This window comes from Monodon monoceros, unplaced genomic scaffold (genome assembly GCF_005190385.1).
Source record: "Monodon monoceros isolate NGI ecotype Baffin Bay Population unplaced genomic scaffold, NGI_Narwhal_1 Super_Scaffold_15, whole genome shotgun sequence".
Lineage (NCBI taxonomy): Eukaryota > Metazoa > Chordata > Mammalia > Artiodactyla > Monodontidae > Monodon > Monodon monoceros.
In genome coordinates, this window is record NW_021703771.1 from 35,464,328 (window position 1) to 35,485,642 (window position 21,315).

The 21,315-nt window shown below is 43.9% G+C and overlaps 1 protein-coding gene across 2 annotated transcripts in view; it reads right to left on the reverse strand.

The window, feature by feature from the left end:
- Positions 1–1,903: 1,903 nt before the first annotated feature.
- BVES (blood vessel epicardial substance) overlaps positions 1,904–21,315 on the reverse strand; it is a 39,037-nt gene continuing 19,625 nt past the window's right edge. For both annotated transcript variants that reach the window (XM_029224095.1, XM_029224096.1), the window contains exon 8: positions 1,904–2,283. In XM_029224095.1, coding sequence (XP_029079928.1) covers positions 2,159–2,283 — 125 coding nt within the window. In that variant the 3' untranslated portion in view covers positions 1,904–2,158. The remainder of the gene's footprint in view (positions 2,284–21,315) is intronic.

The following is a 21,315-nucleotide window of genomic DNA, read 5'->3' on the forward strand; positions in this document are numbered from 1 at the left end:
CCGGGGCACGAACCCATGTCCCCTGCATCGGCAGGCGGACTCTCAACCACTGCGCCACCAGGGAAGCCCAAGATTCCTAATCTTGAAATTACAATCTTCCTTATCAATGGCACTGATGTGCACACATGTTTTAATAAAACCAGTAAATGACTTCATACCACCTAATTTTAGCAGTGCGCTTTTAAACATGTTTGTTCCCAGCACTATAGAAAATAACCTCCAAACACATCCAGGCTGATCATTAGAGATAACACCCTCTGTTGTCTGCGGTTGACAAAGTGAGACAAACCTGAAGATGGGTCAGAACCTCAAGGTTCTGGGGATTCACAGAACATTAAAAACATGGCTTTAGCAGCATCTAAAATTACTTTCTACTCAGAGAAGGATGTAATATCTAATTACTCCATAGAGTGATTTTGTAAATTAGGTCTTATGCATGTGTAAACTCAATGGCCTACATAGCTTCACTCCAATAGTTAAAGGAAAGCAGTATTAACACCATTACCTTATATACTTGATTCGGGCATTGAAAGAAAGAGTTCAACCTATTATATCTTTATAGTCTTAAAGCCAAGGCGAAGTCATTCACCTGTGTTTCATTTCCCCAAATAAGTTTCTAATTTAGCAAGGAGAAGGGACCACTATAGTGGGAAAGTGAAGTCAGCCTTTCTACCGGGAGGCTAATAAGCCAGGATTTGATGAGTATGTTAGGAGCTGGACACCCAGTCTGTGGAAGGTTTCTCAGTGAGTGACCAAGCATGTAAATTTGACTCAAGCGAAATTACTAAAATAACTGGCTTTAAAAAATGAGTTTAGGAAAATGAGGTGACCCTGGAGTAGCTTATTTTTATGTCTCCTCTCACAGAAATCACCTCTTGGCAAAAGATGCTTTTGGCTCAGCTCACCTGAAAATGATTTCACTGGGAACTTTTCTTAGCTGTTTAACATAATGGGACTGACTCAGAGTTGGTTCCAGTGGATGACACAAAATAAAGGTAGTGGGGCATGATGGAGCACAGCCCATCAGGGGGCTTCCGCCAACTAGGTGGCCTGGTGGAGGGCCACAGTCACACTGACCCGCTGGATGATTTAAGCAGACTTCGAATTTCCCAAACACCAGCATGTCTGGAATGCAGGCCCTCACAGCACTATCTAGGCCGGGCGATCATGGCAGAGCTTGTGGTGGACCGTCTGCCCGCACACAGCTGTGTCCTTGTTTGCATCTCTGGCACCTGGTCCCTGGCACACACAGTAAGGAGACATCTATGGACCTGGAGGAACCATCTGCATGTCAGCATAGCAGCTGAAGAGTGCGGCGGCTCCGTCAGCCTCGTCATTCTGCGACACTTGTTTGGCCACTTGACTCTCCGGTCCTCCCACCCCAAGGAACGTGCTTCCCACAGCAGAGTGTGGGGCAAGCTGGGCTGGTTTAGCCAAAGGCCGACCCCAGGCTCAGAACCGCTTCCACTGTTAACGTTTCCAGCTTTAGGGCTCAGCCCAACTTCCAAACAGTATAATATAAGGGTAGTGTGAGCAAAGTCTGACGAGCTTTGTTCATTATCAAGCTATCCACACAATGCCCACAAAAGGAAAGCAGTCTAGTAGAATGACGTGTCTGGCCTGAGAGAAAAATATACATGAATCGTATCACACCTTTCTTTAAAATTTTCCGGCCAAAAAATCAACTGAGCGAAGCCTGAGATTCCCTGCTTTTTAATGTTACCTCAGCCTCAATTTCGAACTTACATTGTTTGTTAAAACTATCAAACGGACAGCCCCATTGCCACGGCAGAGAAAAAACTGTCTCTGACGAAAAGGAACAGCTCGGAAAGATAAGTGAAGGCATTTGCAATGACAAAGCGCTAAGATTTTTTTAAGTTAAATGATAACATATCTAGAAAACACTGTGAAAATATATCTCTCAAAAATAGCACTCGGTTTAGTCAGAAGGCTCAGTGGAACAGAAAGCTGACCAGTAAAAAGAGAAGATAACCTTCCCATGTTTTGAATCTCCCTCCCTTTCCTGCCCTCAGACTCTCCCAGGCTGGGAGTATCAATATTAAAGCAGAACAATTGAAAAGCTGTGAAAAAGTGCTGGTATTTTTCAGGATCTCTTCCAGACAGTTTCCCTCTTGGTAACGTGAATCCTCTCTTGGGATCAAGGCCAGCGACGAACTTGAAGCGTATTCGAGGACACGGGTTCAAAGACCTCGTCATCGTTTTCCGCCCCTTCCTCTATTGGGTTCATCTTCGCAGAGGCTCGCTGGTGTAGGGGTGACACATCTGTCAGAGACACAGAAAGAAGAACCACTTAACGGACAGCCTTCCCTGATGCTGGCCTGATCAATGGCAAACTCCAACTGGAAGATAAAACTCTCTGGGCATCTATAGCTGGCACCAGGAATGCAGTTTCCGTAAATACTGTATTTTTTTAACTTAATTTTTATTTTATATTGGAATACAGTTGATTTACAATGTTGTGTTAGTCTCAGGTGTACAGCAAAGTGACTCAGTTATACATATATGTATATCCACTCTTTTTCAGATTCTTTTCCCAGAGAGGTTATTACAGAATATTGAGTAGCGTTCCCTGTGCTCTACAGGAGGACCTTGTTGATTATCTGTTTTATATATAGCAGTGTGTATGTTAATCCCAAACTCCTAATTTATCCCTCCCTCCCCCACACCTTTCCCCTCTGGTAACCATAAGTTTGTTTTCAAAGTCTGTGAGTCTGTTTCTGTTTTGTAAATAAGTTCGTTTGCATTAGTTTTTTAGATTCCACACATGTGATATCACACGATATTTGTGCTTCTCTGGCTTACTTCACTTAGTATGATAATCTCTAGGTCCCTCCATGTTCCTGCAAATGGCATTATTTCATTTTTGTGGCTGATATTCCATTGTATATATGTATCACATCTTCTTTATTCATTCCTCTGTCGATTGACATTTAGGTTGCTTCCATGTCTTGGCTACTGTAAATACTGCTGCAGTGAACATTGGGGTGAATATACCTTTTTGAACTATGGTTTTCTCTGGATATATGCCCAGGAGTGGGATTGCAGAATCATATGGTAGCTCTATTTTTAGTTTAAGGAACCTCCATACTGTTTTCCGTACTGGCTGCAACAATTTACGTTCCCACCAACAGTGTAGGAGGGTTCCCTTTTCTCCACACCCTCTCCAGTATTTATTTGTAAACTTTTTGATGATGGCTATTCTGACTGGTGTGAGATGATACCTCCTAGTTTTGATTTGTATTTCCGTAATAATTAGCAACATTGAGCATCTTGTCATATGGCTTTTGGCCATCTGTATATCTTCTTTGGAGAAGTGTCTATGTAAATCTTCTGCCCATTTTTTTTTTGCGGTACGCGGGCCTGTCACTGTTGTGGCCTCTCCCGTTGCAGAGCACAGGCTCCGGACGCGCAGGCTCAGCGGCCATGGCTCACGGACGCAGCCGCTCCGCGGCATGTGGGATCTTCCCGGACCGGGGCACGAACCCACGTCCCCTGCATCACCAGGTGGACTGTCAACCACTGCACCACCAGGGAAGCCCTGCCCATTTTTTGATTGGATTTTTTTTTTTTTTTTTATTGAGCTGCATGAGCTGTTTGTATATTTTGGAGATTAATCCCTTGTTGGTTGCACCATTTGCAAATATTTTCTCCCATTCTGTAGGTTGTCTTTTGGGTTTTTTATGGTTTCCTTTGCTGTGCAAAAGCTTTTAAATTTAATTAGGTCCCATTTGTTTATTTTTGTTATTATTTCTATTACTCTAGGTGACTGATCCAAAAATATATTGCTGTGATTTATGTCAAAGTGTGTCCTACCCATGTTCTCCTCTAGGAGTTTTATAGTATCTGGTCTTACATTTAGGTCTTTAATCCATTTTGAGTTTATTTTTGTGCATGGTGTTAGAGAAGGTTCGAATTCCATTCTTTTACATGTAGCTGTCCAGTTTTCCCAGCACCAGTTATTGAAGAGACTGTCTTTTCTCCATTGTATAGTCTTGCCTCCTTTGTCATAGATTAGTTGACCATAGGTGCATGGTTTATTGCTGGGATTTCTATCCTGTTCCATTGATCTATATTTCTGTTTTTGTGCCACTACCATACTGTTCTGATTACCATAGCTTTGTAATAGTATAGTCTGAAGTCAGGGAGCCTGATTCCTCCAGCTCCATTTTTCTTTTTCAAGATTACTTTGGCTATTTGAGGTCTTTTGTGTTTCCATACAAATTTTAAAATATTTTGTTCTAGTTCTGTGAAAAATGCCATTGGTACTTTGATAGAGATTGCATTGAATCTGTAGATTGCCTTGGGGAGAATAGTCATTTAACCATATTGATTCTTCCAGTCCAAGAACACGGTGTATCTTTCCATCTGTTTGTGTCATCTTTGATTTCTTTCATCAGTGTCTTATAGTTTTCAAAGTACAGGTCTTTTGCCTCCTTAGGTAAGTTTATTCCTAGGTATTTCATTCTTTTTGATGCAATGGTATATGGGAGTTTTCTTTCTTTTTAAAAAAAATAAATTTATTTATTTTATTTATTATTTTTGGCTGTGTTGGGTCTTCGTTGCTGCATGCGGGATTTCTGTAATTGCGGCAAGCGGGGGCTACTCTTTGTTGTAGTGTGCAGGCTTCTCATTGCAGTGGCTTCTCTTTTTGCGGAGCACGGGCTCTAGGAGCGTGGGCTTCAGTAGATGTGACTCGTGGGCTTCAGTAGTTGTGACTCACGGGCTATAGAGCACAGGCTCAGTAGTTGTGGCACACGGGCTTAGTTGCTCCGCGGCATGTGGGATCTTCCCGGACCAGGGCTCAAACCCATATCCCCTGCATTGGCAGGCGGATTCTTAACCACTGTGCCACCAGGGAAACCCCATGGGAGTTTTCTTAATTTCTCTTTCTGATCTTTCTTTGTTAGTGTATAGACATGCAACAGATTTCTGTGTATTAGTTTTGTTGTTTTTAAAACATTTTTTAAATATTTTCTTTATTTATTTTTTGGCTGCATTGGGTCTTCATTGCTGTGTGTGGGCTTTCTTTAGTTGTTGCGAGGAGGGGCTGCTCTTCATTGTGGTGCATGGGCTTCTCATTGCAGTGGCTTCCCTTGCTGTGGAGCACGGGCTCTAGGTGTGCGGGCTTCAGTAGTTGTAGCATGCAGGCTCAATAGTTGTGGCTTGTGGGCTCTAGAGCGTAGGCTCAGTAGTTGTGGCGCATGGGCTTAGTTGCTCCATGGCATGTGGGATCTTCCCGGATCAGGGATCGAACCTGAGTCCCCTGCATTGGCAGGCGGATTCTTAAGCACTGCGCCACCAGGGAAGTCCCTCTGTATATTAATTTCGTATCCTGCAACTTTACCGAATTCATTGATGAGCTCTAGTAGTTTTCTGGTAGCATCTTTAGGATTTTCTATGTATGGTATCATGTCATCTGCAAACGGTGACAGTTTTACTTCTTTTTTTCCAATTTGGATCCCTTTTATTTCTTTTTCTTCTCTGATTGCTGTGCATGCCAAATCATTTTGGATAAGACCAAATATCAAGGGCCTTTTGGCATGGACCAAATGTCTCCATGGACATTCTGGACAGGACCAAATACGACCAAATATCAAGGACCTTGGTGTGGACGAAATGTCTTATGGACCAAATGCAAGGCATGAAAGTCAAGAAGCCTTTCGTAGTCCGTGAGAACAGATGTGGAGGGGATGCCACTGCAGATGCCTGGATGGTATGAGCTTCTCAAACATATGCAGCTCCCAGTGGGTTGCCCCAAGGCCTGCTTAGAACTCAGAACGCACACTCCTACAGTAACATCATATGTGGTGATTCGAGTCCCTTGAAGGCTGGTTTAAGTCCTAATTTCCCTAAAGAATGGTTCTACTCCAAAATTATAGAACCTAACACCATCTGGATCACCACCTAAAAGAACATTTCTTTTTTTTTCTTTTTTTTGCAGTGCATGGGCCTCTCACTGCTGTGGCCTCTCCCGCTGCGGAGCACAGGCTCCGGACGTGCAGGCACAGTGGCCATGGCTCACGGGCCCAGCCGCTCCGCGGCATGTGGGATCTTCCCAGACCGGGGCACGAACCCGTGTCCCCCGCATCGGCAGGCGGACTCTCAACCACTGCGCCACCAGGGAAGCCCTAAAAGAACATTTCTTGCCACCACCTGTCCAGCCACTACCTGGACTGACGGGGGAGAGGGAGAGAGAGAAGGTGGTGAGAAGGAGAATCCAGGCATGCAGGAGGGAAGAGCCGGGTGGAGGAAATAAATCCCAAATGGCAGCGGATAAGAAACCAAACAATAACTCACGCGTTCTGTCCATCCCTCATTCGTTCATGCATTCACCAAATGCTAATTGAGCATCTACTGTAATGCACACCATGCTTGATGCAGAAAAAAACATTATCTAACAGTAAGAGTAAAAGGTATTATAAATGGGTACATGGGCTTCTCAAGGTGCCTAATATTACAGCAAACTCTCTTCCATACTGTTCCCACGTTCCATGTCAGGCTCCACTTTGTCATGGTCTCCCTTGGCCCTACCCATGCCTGTGCCGGATTCTTGCTCTGCCCTCCAGCAGGGCGGGGTCAGTTAGCAATCAATCAACCAGCAAACGCTGAACTCAGGCTGGGGGTGAGGTTGATGATGGAGGAACAGTGGGTGAAATCTGACTCTTCAAATACTTGCTGTACAGCAAAGGACAGTAGCAGGATTCTATGAAGACACAAAGCAGAAAGCCTACAAGAAATTTATCAAGATCAGCTGTTAACCCCTGGCCAGAATCAGCTGCAGACCAGAGGGTGCAGCAACCCTGAGAGCGTTCAGCGAGGAGGAGGGGTGGGGGCCGGCCGTGTGCTCCACGCACGGATTGGAGTGTGGGAGGCAGTGAATGGTGGTCAGGACCAGAGGCTCAAGGAAACACTTCCAGGGTTCAGATCCTTGCTGTGCCGCTTCCTGGCTGTGCGACCTGTCCTCCATTACTAAACCTCTCTAAGCCTGTTTCTCTGTGGAAAGGAGATGTTCACAGGACCTGCCTCATGGGGTTGTTGGGAGGGTTAAACAAAATAATGGAATGTGCTTGGCACGGTGCTGGGCACATAGGAAATGTCACTGTCATTTTTTTCAAGATATATATATTTTTCATTTCACCTTTATTCATTTGGATGAAAAGTATACTACATTGCTTACTTAACTGATAGAATTTTGAGATCAGGATAAAGATACCTGGGAAATGGACTTTTGGGGGCCTGATATGTACACATCTTGGGGGGAGGCTCTGTGTGTTCCTTCCATGGACAGCTTCGGAATCAACGTGGCCATTGTTAGGAGAGAACATTAATATCGTATTTAGCAAGAAATGATGTTCGTTTACATATAAATTATTTTAACTTAAGAAGTCTCTTTGGCATATATGACATTTATCACTGTTTTCCAGTTAAAGATTCACATAACATCATTACATAAACATTAAAAAAACTTTTTGTTAATTTTATCGAAGTACAGTTGAGGTACAGTATTATGTAAGTTACAGGTGTACATTATAGCGATTCACAATTTTTAAAGTTTATATTCCACTTAGTTATTACAAAATGTTAGCTATATTCCTGTGCTGTACAATATATACTTGTAGCTTATTTATACAGTTTGTGCCTCTTGACCCCCTATCCCTATCTTGTTCCTCTCCCTTCCCTCTCCCCATTGGTAACGACTAGTTCTCTATAAGTCTGTTTTTTTTTTTGTTATATTCACTAGTTTGTCGTATTTTTTAGATTCCACACATAAGTGATCTCACGCAGTATTTGTCTTTATCTGACTTATTTCACACAGCATAATACCTTCCAAGTCCACCCATGTTGTTGCAAATGGCAACATTTCATTCTTTTTTATGGTTGAGGTTTTTTTGGGGGGTGGGAGGAAGCAATAAGTTACATACAATAACTGTCATTTAATTATTAACTCTACAGTCATTGCCACACATCTGGGGAGATGCCCTGATCCACAGCCACGTCTTCCAACATGAAAAGATCATAATTACGCAGGGCTGGACTTCAGCAGAGCTAGTGTGTTTGTTGTATATACATGGCAATTGTTCACTTTCCAACATTTACAGTCAATTAAAGTACTGAGTTTCCAGAGAGACAACTACTGATGTAAACGGTAGAAAATCACCCTCGATTAAAATAGTCCAAGAACACAATTCTGCCTCTGAGCACAGCAGGGGAGAATCTCTCAGACACGTTCTTTGTATCCCTTTTTACACAGGTGACAGCAGACACACCAAACATAACCTCAGATTCGCACGTCTACTCAAATGGCAACGTGACCTATCTGTGAGACCTTGGGCAGTTTACTTCACCTCTCTGTGCCTCAATTTCTCTATCTGTAAAATAGAAATCATAATAATACCATCTACTCCACATGGTGGTTAAGAGGATTACATGACTCGACACTTGTTAAGTTCTTACATCTGTGCCTAGGATGTTATAATCCCTTTGTAAATGTAAGTCAGTAAAACGAGTTAATAATAAGGCCTTAGGAGAGCAATGGCCTAAATCATTAGGAAACTTGTTAAAATTCATCGTCACTCATAGGAACAGCACATAAAGGAAATGGGGCTTGTGCTCAAATAGGGGTTTGTGTTTCTCAATCTAAGAGTGCAGCAAAATTGTTTTTTGGTTTTTTTTTTAAGAAAAAACAATAGCCATGGCTTCCATCATATTTCTAGCCTCAAGTTATGATTGGGTCTCATGAAATATTAACTTAGGCTGAGTATTTGCAGACAGATAAAACCCTCAGAACAAGCAAGATGGCACGTCTAAGAGCATTATGCCCAATCCGTTACGTAGAGCATTCAGACCTAAGTGTACGACACACATAACACAAACACGCCCAACGCATTTGGGCTGGGGAAGTGGGGGAAATTGGTTTGTAGTTTTTAAGCCCATCTATCAAACCAGGGGTGACGTTCTGTGGTAATGTGAGGGTGCTGTCTACATCGGGGCCAAAATGTAATCTGCCCCCTTAACTAACCTCACCCATCACTGCCTTTTTCCATTGAGAGAGAATGGAGAGAGGACCCAATCCCACTGGAAATGACCTAGAGAAACTTTGTGAGAACTTTCAGCTTCTCTGTTGTTGACTGAAAAAAGAATGCACACCCTAAACGTTGAGAATTATGTTTTATTTGGCGAACAAAACTGAGGACTTAAGGCCGGGACACAGCCTCTCAGATAGATCGCTCTGGGAGATGGCTCCAAAGAGGGAAGGGAGAAGCCAGGATACGTAGGAGTTTTCGCAACAAAGACCAGGGAGTCAGAGCATCAAAAGATTACTGTTAATTAAAGGAAACAAGACATCGCAAGTTAAGGAAGTTAGCGCTTTTCTGGGTATCGGAAGAGGCAGGAGTCTGGGCTCACTGAAATCTTTTCTTTGCTGTGCACCTCAGCTATCCGGGGCCAGGACCCTGTGCTTTCGCACCCTGAGTCCCCTCAGGGTGCACGGTCAGGGGGTGGTGGCGGTGGCAGACTGCTAGACGGCGGGCACCCTGTTTCTCTCCTGAGCTCCTTCAGGGCTCACCGTCAGGGTGGCTGTAACATCTTTTGTCTACTGATATAGCAGGCAACATTTTTTTTTCACTGATACTGTGAAAGAATTTATTCTGTCCCCACTCTATTTACCTGGGAAAGGAAGAGCTGTAGTGCTTATCATGTAACGGCAAAAGATAGTCAAGCAAGAGTCATCCACAGTCCTGGGCTGACATCCAGGGGCCTCCTTCCCTTCTGGTCCAAGCTCTAGCAAGCTCACTGCTCCCCAAATCCAGCCCATCCTTTTCCTTTTCTCCCCTTGCTTTTCTCTCCCTCCGACTGGTTTCTCCATTCTCCTCTCTACCCACCAAATTCCTATCCAGTCCTCAAGGTGCGGTTCAAGCCCCACCTCCTTCCTTTGTAATCTTTCCTAATTCCTTCTGTGGGGAGATTCTGTTCTCCACCGGACAACAAATACTTGCATCTCTCTCTTACTGGAGAACAAGCATTTTGAGGGCAGTCATCACTGCCCCTTCTCTCCTGCAGCCTCTCTGAAGCACCCACACATAGCCAGGTCCTTGATAATTACTGAGTACATGAGAAAAATCCCTCCTCCGAAACTCTGCACAGGGCCTTCAGAAAGCCGATCCTGAGGACTTGGGAATATCACATGGCCATCAGACTGGATCTCTGAGGGTCAGGTCCCTGCCCTGGCAGTGGGGTGCCACCCGAGTCCCTCAAGCGCATGCAGGTCTCGGGTTACGGTAAAACCTCGCTATGAAAGGTGACTGTTATCACTATATTCTTTATCACGTCCCCTGAGGGACATCACTTTCGTATCATTGATGATTCGACAGTGCTTATAGCACAGGCAGGAGTACTGTCCCCTCAAGTCAGCATCAGTGAAGTTTGTCAGTATCGTCACCTGCTACAAAGTTTCCATCCAACCAGCAAAGAGAATCCCCAAGTGACTACAAGGCTGAGAGGCTGGGTTAAATGTTGGGGAAATAAAAACGAATCAAATATAGTCTCTGCCCCTGTATCATTTTACGTCTCAGGAACTACACTGTACTTTCGGGAGCAATTCATTCTCACCGTATCCATGTCATTATTTCTAATTTATACTCAGAGGCTAAATAAAGCAAGGACAACCAGGACACCTGTGAAGGAAATAGAGACGGGGAGATGCTGTGGATAAACGCCTTTCCCACCGGGGCGGGACCCACTTGGAAACGTATTTGGCCAGGGTAAACCAGGAGGCCCCGACGGCCCAGCGAGACTGCCAGCCCTTGTGCTCTTTTCACACAGAGAAGAAGAGATGCCCTTTCAGCCTTTGTGGCTGCGTTAGGGCCCACCAGCCCCCCAACACCCCAGTTCCCAGCACAGTGCCTGTTGCTCTTTCTCCATCGGCAGATGTACTGGAAGGTGACAGGGACACCGTCTGACTTGTAGCCGCCGGAAGCCGCCAGAGCCAGCCGGCTGCCTGACCCCTCGACAGGAATCAGAGTCGCAGAGAGAGTCCACTCTCTGTCTCAACCTCAGGGAGTCTGGCTTCTGTACCACTAAGGGCCAAGTATGAGGTTCACCTGGCCCTACACAGGAGCTGGCCACCGTCATGGCCAGGAGAAAGGCAGACTTCCCAGAGAAGGAGCTCACTCACCCTGCTGAACACCCGCTGTTCTCCACCCTCCACAGGACACCTGCTGGTTCAAGTGGAAAGGCTCAGGTCATCACGGTGCTGCCAGAAATCATTTCTTTGTCCGCTAATAAATCCAAACCCAATTTGGAGTATGAACAACAACGAAAAAAAGAATTCTGCTTTAAGGGGACTGTCTTACATTTCACAAGTTGAACATTAGTAAATTCTTTCCACAAGTTTGCCCAGTTCTTCATTAATCTTATGCATTGATGCAGCCTCAGAACTTGGCCCAGAAGGCCCAATACCATCCCTAAGTAGGAGAGCGTGACGAGAGAACAGAGGAAGAAATTGAGCTTATCTTTAGCCAAATGCTTTTTCAAGTCACTTTTGCCCCTCGAGGACGTTACTGTGAGGTTCATGACCTCCGTATAATGCTTTACTTTTCATTTATCCCAAATTCTAGAGGGGCAAATCATTCCGTATCCACAAATTTTCCAGAAAACTGATTTTTATCCTTTTTCTATTAAAACCGCTTTCAGAGTTGGGAGACAGAAGTGGTTAACTATATCCTTTGGTGTTTATTATAATCAAGTAGAGATAATTAGCATTATTTTGGGCTATCAGCTATCAACACCTTCCAATTGGCACTGGCTGCCAATTAACACAGTTTATTCTAAAAGGATGTAAAACAAATGTCTTAGACTGAACTTCAGTCCAGACTTATCAGGTGTGAAATTGTTAAACGGTTCCATCGAGTTACTTTTGCTTGGGGCATGTTTCATATTATACCATGTGACAAAAACAAAAAACCCAAAAACCATCCCGCCAAGAAGACGTACGCATCCCTTCCACAGATAGCAAGGCCTGGAAAAGGCACAGCCAGCGGAGCAGAATTTACTCTGAGCTGTGTACCACGTTCGGTGTGTTCAGGTGGGAAAGAGAACAGGAACACCAGGCAGCCCCCCTGAGGGTAAGAGAAAAACTCAAAACTCAGAAACACGGGCTCTGAGCAAATGCAGAAGACAGACTTAGAGGTAAGAGCCCTGAACCAAACAGTGGACACCTCCACACACGCCAGACCACAGGGGTGACAACACTGGGGACACCCACGGGGGGCTTTGGATCTGGGAAAAGGGTCTCTTCTCAGCAGACCTGTTCAGGCAGTGGCTCGTGCTGGATCCTAGTTGAGAAGAAAAGGAGCTGGTGATTAAGACCCACTGTGCGTCCCTGAGGGTCATTGCCTGCAGTTGCAAACCAGCCAGGGGCCTCCACGGAGGATGGGCTCAGGCTGCCCTGCCAGGCCTTTTCCTGTCTTCCTAAAGTCCCGAGTTACAGAACCCCAGGAAGCCTTTTTCTACACAGACCACGGCGATCTTACATAAGAATCCATCGAAACTCTGCTATCCGCGTGGTAAAAAGTTAGGTAAGAGGCATTCCCTTTGATAGAGCCCTGTCCTTACTAAGCTTCTTTCTGTTTCAGGTGCTTGTGATTACATGAGGGCCTGAGGGCCTCTCCTCACAGAAAAAGGAAACAGACATATTTGTTGTTCTTAAATCCAGACTGAAGGTCACATGTGTTCCAGAGAATGAATAAGCGACCTCAAGTTTGATCTTCAAGTAAGTACAGGACCATGATATGAAGTTTGTCGAATGACTTCTCGCCCTGCTTCAGAAATACACTTTTTAACAAGGAGTGACACTTCTGTAAACTATCCGATATAATGTGGTAAGATTTTTCCCCCTTTTTTCTGTTAACTTTGATGACATTTACTTCATTCCTTTCAAAGTGTTCTTATTTTTATTATGTTGAACCATCTGGCCAACTGCTTTAGCAAGTAATTAAAAACCTTACAGGGGATTAGAATTTTAATTAGATTATACATTTTTTGATGAATGGGGATGGGGAAAAAATTTTTTTTAGGCTGGGAAATGTCATTTGTTTTTTGTTTTTTTTTTAACATCTTTATTGGAGTATAATTGCTTTACAATGGTGTGTTAGTTTCTGCTTTATAACAAAGTGAATCAGTTATACATATACATATGTTCCCATATGTCTTCCCTCTTGCGTCTCCCTCCCTCCCAAGCGGAAAAATTTAATGGCTTCTTTGCTAGAAAGGATTATCATCCCCTTTCCTGCCTTTACCTACTTACATCATAAAACTTTTTTAAATTAAAAAGAGGTTCTTTTCATTGAGGTCATAAGATTGTTTTAAATTGCAGAAACTGAATTTGGACTGAAGCTTTCTGAAGAAGGGTAGGTTTGGCCTTTGTACCTAATTTCCCTTGGAGGGACTCAGCACCAGCACTGAGGGACTCAAGCAAGGAAGTATACAGATTATCGCAATTACGGGGAGGAAGAGGAGGTTAGTGGCTCCTATGGGAGGTTCTCAGATCAGTTCCCGACTCCTGAGATGGGCGGTCGGGGCCCTGAGCTGCATGGCAACAGGTGTGAGTAGCCACGGAACAGCGAGAGTCCTGCAGCCCTTTTCTGCCCCAAAGAGAAAGATTTAGGGCTGCAGAGCTGGTGGATAAACTCCGGGGAACAGGGAAGGCGGTTCCGGGATGGCAGCTGTGCAACCGACCCAGAGAATCACCAGTCCGGGGTGAGGTACGAGGGTGGGAAGGTCTGTGAGGAAGGTCTGAGAAAAAGGGGACACGGAATTGATGGCCTGAGAGAGTGGGGATGTGAGACCAAAAAGGCAAGGATAAGGAAAAAGAGAGGCCACTGGAGATGCCCGTAAAAGCAGAAAGCAGTATGAAAAGGCATGGCTCAAAGGTGAAATAACTACTCAGAGTTTAAGGAGAAATGAAATGGATTCACCCGAAAGAAAAAGCAGCTTTAAGATACGGGGGATCTGGTGACTAAGACAGCCCTAAGAGCAAAGCGACAAAAAACTTCAGGGGAAAAAAAGGAGAGGCAAGGCATGAAGTAAACTGTAGTGTTATGTTTGTGTTTGACAAAAGCAGAATCCAGTTGAACTTATTAGAAACAGTCTTCTTTGAAGAGATCAGGAATCATGACACTGGAACCTAAAGAAAGGGGTAGTCATAGCCCACTATTGGGTTCTGAATAAACCATAATGTCAACACTATTTACTTGTTTTAAACTTTACAAAACAACCCACAGACAAAGCAAGGAAGACCTAACTGCAAAGAGAACAGACGTATTTAATACCTCTGAACCATAATTTTAAAATGGATAAGATGGTAATTTGCATAGTATGTGTATTTTACCACATTAAAAACAATTTGAAAACAAGAGAGGGAACAGAAATGTGTATGTTATCAACCTTGATTGTTTGAAAGTTAAAGAAGAGACAACAGTTTGAAGGTAGCAGGGGGAAAGAGTAAGTAAGGGTAGGGATGCTAATGGTAGGGGTGCTAATGTCCTCACCTTTAAACAATGTTTCAAAGAGAAAAAAGAAATGGAGGTTTAAGTGTACTATTTAATGTTACAAAGGTAAACAATAAAGGAATAAAAACTAGTAGTATGATACTGAGCAGAAGGGGGAAGAGAAGTTAAAAGTGAGCTAAGTTAGGTTAGAAGATAAAGGTTAAGATTATAAATCAAATAACAGCCCATTATTCATCATTTTGGACAAAAATTGTTCCAATGTGATTGCTCTTAGGGAGCAGTTAGGTTGGAGGGGGTCAGTTCTTTTCACTGAGATATTTTTTTTACTACTTGATATCTATGTGTGTATATTAACTTGATAATTAAGAAAATTTTTGTTTAAAAGACTAAAAATAGATAACCAGTAAAATCCTTTTACAGTCATTTTACAGATGAGAAAATGCTGGATGAGGATAGAGGCCATTTAAAGGGTTGGTGAGAGTGTGGGCCTTGGAGACGGCCCCCCAGCCAGGAGGGGCTGTGCTCCAAGGACCCAGAGGAGATGAATGTCATACTCCTCAACCTGAAACGGGGGAAACGTAACACTTACCTCACTGGGGGGTTGTGAAGATTAAATGAGAACATGTATGACAGTGGTCAGCATGTGTCAGTGGCTGCAGTAGGGGTTGAATATCCCCAAACAAGTTTACACTCACGTATGGTTATGCGTAAGGGCCAAAGCAAGGCAAGACCTTGTAACCCAGGGGTCCCCAAACCCCGGGCCCCGGACCAATATCAGTCTGCAGCCTGTTAGGTGCCGGGCCGCACATCGGGAGGTGAGTGGCAGGTGAGCGAGCAAAGCTTTATCTGCCACTCCCCATTGCTCCCCATCACTCGCATTACCACCTGAATCATCCCCCCACCCCGCCTGCATGCCCACCCCCGGGAAAATTGTCTTCCAGGAAACCGGTCCCTGGTGCCCAAAAGGTTGGGGACAGCTGTTGTAACCAATTCACCACTTCTTTGTTTCAGGGTTGGCCCAGTGGCCCTAACCAGGTTATTTAACCTCCCCCAGCTGCACTCTGCTCAACTACACAGTAGGAGCACTGCTTTTCACTAGCCCTCTTGGCAGGTCTGAGAACGGTTCACGGGCTCTTCCTCTGGGTACCTGCTGCCTGATCACATCCCTGTCTCTCTCTTTCCCTATAATTTTATGTAAAGCTTGTTGTTTATAAGCCTACCGTTGTTCACAGGGGGAACAAAATACAAATTGGGTTGAACAGACTATTTCATGAAACAAGAAGGTTGTATTGGCTTTTTGTATCTCTCCAGGTAAAAAAAAATAGATAAGAGAGGTGAGGGAAACTCATTACGTCAGATATGCTGCCTAGTCTTTACAGCCAAGAATACGAACCAGATGCAAACTAACTCAGCTTAGAGCAGACCTGTGCATCTAGGTCATATGAAATTAGTAGACTGTCCACAGCACCATCTTGACATTAATAAAAAAATACTTGTAAAGGTTTTTTGTCAGTAATAAATATCTCTATTCCATAGTCTAAGAAATCATAAATTTTAATTATAATTTCTGAAAAAATACATGGTTTAAACTAGCAAAATCTTTCAAAGATGAGTTCTGACTGGGTCACCTACACTGACTCAGGATTTTCCAAAAACAAACAAACCAAACAATAGGTTCATTTAACCCCAATTAACTAAAATAAAGTTCTCAACTTTCAAGGAAACATAGTATGTCCACCTGTTGCCATGACAATGCCTGTGCTCAGCACCACTTATCATGATGGAACTGCCAAGTACAGTCAATCTCTGTGTGTGTGTGTTTTATACATCACACGTAGGGAGCCAAACCTTGTAAGGACGGAAAGACAAGGAGATTACAAGGCACCCTGATGAGCACGTTGGTCCAGGAGCAGAAAGAAGAAAGCTTATATCCATCTGAGGGCATTAAATCCTTCTCACACGTCCTGGACATCCTATCTCACAATCACACTTCTAAACATGGAACTCAAGTAAATGAAGCAACAGGAAAGCGAAAAAGAGTTAAATTAATTGGATTATGTGCTAGTGAATGAACAGGAAAGTTTTTCTCAGACTATTTCATTATTTTACTTTCCTGCCTTTAAATGATCATTTGAAGTGGAATCCAGACCCTGGTAAAGAGTAGCGATCTCAGGGCTTCCTGGTGGCGCAGTGGTTGAGAGTCCGCCTGCCAATGCAGGGGACACGGGTTCGTGCCCCAGTCCGGGAAGATCCCACAGGCCGCGGAGCGGCTGGGCCCGTGAGCCATGGCCGCTGAGCCTGCGCGCCCGGAGCCTGTGCTCTGCAACGGGAGAGGCCACAGCAGTGAGAGGCCTGCGTACCGCAAAAAGAAAAAAAAAGTAGAGCCTTCACCAGAATCTATGTGAGCCTCAAGAAATACAAGAAACATCTTAATCACAACCAGGGGAATGCAATCAGCCAAATTCCAGAATGCAGGGAATTCTACAGCCTCACTACTCAAGGCATAGTTCAGGGACCAGCCACATCAGTATCACGTGGGCACCTGTTAATAAACACATGGACTTCCAGGCCCCACCCCCATCTGCTGCACCAAAGCCTTTCATGAGATGTCCAAGTTACGCATATGCATAGATATGTTTAAGAATCTCTGCTCTATAGGAGAAACAAAAGAAAACAAAAAGCTGAAACACAGACAGAAAGAGATGGAAAGGGAAGGGGAGCCTAGAGATTCCGAGACTTTTCAGCTCACGGCTCTTAAAGCTCCTGTTTTGAGGTAGCACTTGCCACTTTCACTCATGTCCCCTGGACCAGAGAAGTCACTTGGCCGGAACCACCATGAATGGGTACATCCTGATATTCATTTAAAAAATAATTATGAGAAATATTGAAATGGATTTTAATATTTAAATCTACTTCTACGTTTGAGTTAATGACTAGAATGAATAATGTCAAAGTTTTTTGGTTAGGAAAATATATAAAATAAATTTAGTTTTTACAGAGCAGCATTGCTCATCGTTCTGTAAGTACATACGTGAGGCAATGTGAAAGCTAACCCAAAGCTAACTGACTGGAGAATATTATTGGATAATTTTAAATGTCCCTGCGTAGAACCTCCATACAACGATTAAGGCCAAAATTTTCTTTGAAATGGAAATTAACTGGTCTAAGAAAACGTATTTGTGGCACTGCTTGGTCCTAATGAAGGATTCGGGGGATGGTAGGTTTCTTGAAGGAAGTGGGATGGAGGGGGAAGAAGTGACCTTTGGCAAACACTACCTTCTCCCTAAGTGTAGTGGACTCGTCTACAAAGAGGTGAGTAATAGTGGCCGCTGTGCCCAGCTGGCAGAGTCATCAGGTTCAAATGCAAGAATGGGTGTGAAAGTGACCTGTAAATTATAAAGCACCGGTCAAACATTTCATGCATTTTTTTTCCTTTTATTTTTAAACCACAGAGGCAATATGGTCTAAAATCATGGACTGAGGAATCAGACAGGATATGTCTGTCTGCCAGCACCTCCCCCTGAGGATCTGGAACAGTGAGTACACATCTCATATTCCCAATTTCCTCTCGGTAAAGTGAAATGATACTCATCACGGTAGATTGTGTTATTGTCAACATGCCTGCTTTCCCTCCCTTCCTGTGTAGCCCCTGAAGGAGGATTAAAGAGCCACCCATTCACGGTGGTTCTGGCCAAGTGACTTCTCTGGTCCAGGGGACATGAGTGAAAGTGGCAAGTGCTACCTCAAAACAGGAGGTTTTTTTTTTTTTTTTTTTGCGGTACGCGGACCTCTCACTGTTGTGGCCGCTCCCGTTGCGGAGCACAGGCTCCGGACGCGCAGGCTCAGCGGCCATGGCTCACGGGCCCAGCCGCTCCGCGGCACGTGGGATCTTCCCGGACCGGGGCACAGACCCGTTTCCCCTGCATCGGCAGCGGACTCTCAACCACGGCGCCACCAGGGAAGCCCAAAACAGGAGTTTTAAGAGCCGTGGGGTGATTCTGCCACCACTGTCCTCCCTATGCCACAAGTGGCAGCTTACCCAAACAGCGGCTGCTCCGTTGGTGTTCAAGAGTGTGGAGGATAACGAGCTGGAGCAGCATCCAGCGTGCAGGTGAAGGAGAAAGAATTGCAGCCAGAGATTCGGGGAACCGTCTGTTGGCACTGCGTCATCTAGTGAAAGCTAAGATAACTCTCCTCTGTGTAGACTGCAGTGAAGATTAAATGTGATTATGTATAGAGAATACCTGAAAAAAATAACACCTGCTATTGTCAATAAATGTTTGTTCCCTTCTCTCCACTAGCATTCATGAAGCTGATGCTGTTGCTGAGAGCAGCTGCCCCAGCTGCCCCCATGTGCCCATCAAAAATCCAGACTAGTAAGAGCTTAGGCCCTTGTTTTAGGGACCTAACATTGACTGAGGCCTACTGCATGCTCAAAGTGTGCTAAATTTCGTTATTTCAGCCTAACAGTCCTGAGAGATTGGTTTTGTATTCTCTGTTTTACAAGGAATGTAATTTGTAATTTGGAAAAGTCGATGGCATATTGATGGATCTGGCAAGAGAAAAACGAAAACAGCCTTCAGTAGTTCCAGGATAAAATCTAAGTAAGAGAAACAAGAACTAACCAGTTTTTAATGAATCACGCGATAGGGTGAATTAAATAATTCATAATTAATATCAGTGTTGTGCTCAAATAATAATGTCTTTCATTAAACTGCAGGAGTGATGCCAAGAATGAAGACTGGTCAAAAGGAAGCAGGTATGGGGCTTCCCTGGTGGCGCAGTGGTTGGGGGTCCGCCTGCCGATGCAGGGGACACGGGTTCGTGCCCCGGTCCGGGAAGATCCCACGTGCCGCGGAGCGGCCGCGCCCGTGAGCCATGGCCGCTGAGCCTGCGCATCCGGAGCCTGTGCTCCGCAACGGGAGAGGCCACGACAGTGAGAGGCCCGCGTACCGCAAAAAAAAAAAGGAAGCAGGTATGAACATGGATTTGCTGTGCGGTTCACACACACACACACACACACACACACACACACACACACTCAAAAGTATGCACACATATGTGGCTCTATGCATTTGCATCAATATGTAAGATCTTATATAATAAACCTAAGGCTAAAATAATTAAATAAACAACATAAGCAAGTTGTACACATTTTCAGTACAGCAAAGTACAACTGGACAAGGGAACTGAGAAGTAAAGTTGCCCCCTCTGCCCCCAAGGGCTGCCTACTTCTTCACAGACACAGAAGCTTCAATTATCCATGTGGGGAATGGACTTTTGGATTAAACTCACGATTCACTATAAGGGAGAGGGAAGGAAACAGAGCAGGAGTTGTGACCAGATCCAGGCCTGTGCTGAGATATGACAGCTCATGTCAGATTAGAAAGGTCATACGGCTTACTCCAAGTGACACAGCTAAGAATTATTAGAGCAAGAACCCAGGTCTGTATGCACAACGTGTGTGATCCATCCACGGAACACCTGGAAATAAAGGTTTCTGAAGGCAAGTACAGTGCAAACATTAATCTTGAAAACATGTTCTAGTTCTGTTTAAACAACATACTCTAGAGAAGCTTTTTTTCTTTTTCTAAAATGTCCAAAAGATTTAGATAATACAAGAAAATATTACAGAAAAACAAAACTGATTTTAAGAAAACGAATGGCCATAGTATAAACTGCCCAGTCTCAGGGCTTCCTAAGCAAGACTGTGGGACTAAAAAAAAAAAGAAAAAAAAAAAAAACTACAAAAAAAGATATTCTACAGGAAAAATAATTCACATACAATATTTCACTGTAATTCCCTTTCTGCTGGCCTTTCTTAGAAATCACTGTACATGTAATTAGGATGGGTCCATTTGAAAATGCTTACCGACCATCAAACTGTTTCAACAAGGCAGATAACACATCTGACATCTAGTAGATTCAGAGTTTGGTCAACCTCAGCTGTACTTTCTAAAAGTTACTTTGGAATAAAATATAGCCGTTTCCACGTTCTCATTTGCGTTGTTCCTGAAATCTCTTTTAGGCCTACAATGCATTTCTATGCCTAGACTTTGCTTTGAAGCTTACATTGACATGGCCTTGTCAATTCCAGCCTCTCCTGACTATGCGATACTTAAAATCCTTAATCCGATTTATCTAAAGCATCCAAAGTTACAAGATCATTTACATAAACGCTTAGGGTTGTTAAATGCGTATCTGGATTTTCTTAAAAGTTACCTTGGATTAACATACAATTGTAAAGATTAATAATTTTTAGCTTATGCAGTGAGAGAATCTGTCTGCCTGTCTGCTCTTTCCCGTGAATTTGTTCCACAGTCTTATACTACCTTTCTTGGAATAATTCTTAAAATAATTTTAAGCATTAATGTTAAGCATTTAATCTTCAACATCTGTGCCATTAGTATTATTTAAAATGTTTTTAAACAATCTAAACTATAGTGGAATCTTGGAAAACTTGCCTCTTGGTGTGAATGAGGAGACTCACAGGGGTGTTGAGTGGCCTTCTTCATCTTTAGGAAAATTCCATTACCCACTCACCTGTTAACTTCTGGTGGTCACACTGAGATAACAGCTGGCAGTACAACCTCCAGCTGTTGCGTCCTACCATTTTAAACACGATGCTGGGCCTAGGGTTCCACTAAAATCATGAAAACAACAAGGCTTGGATACCCAGCAAACCGTATGGACTCGTTCATACTATTCTACTGAACCAGTGTTTGAGAAAAGCATATGGCAAAACAAGTGGACAGTTTCTGAAATGGAAATAAGCATTCTAGAGTTG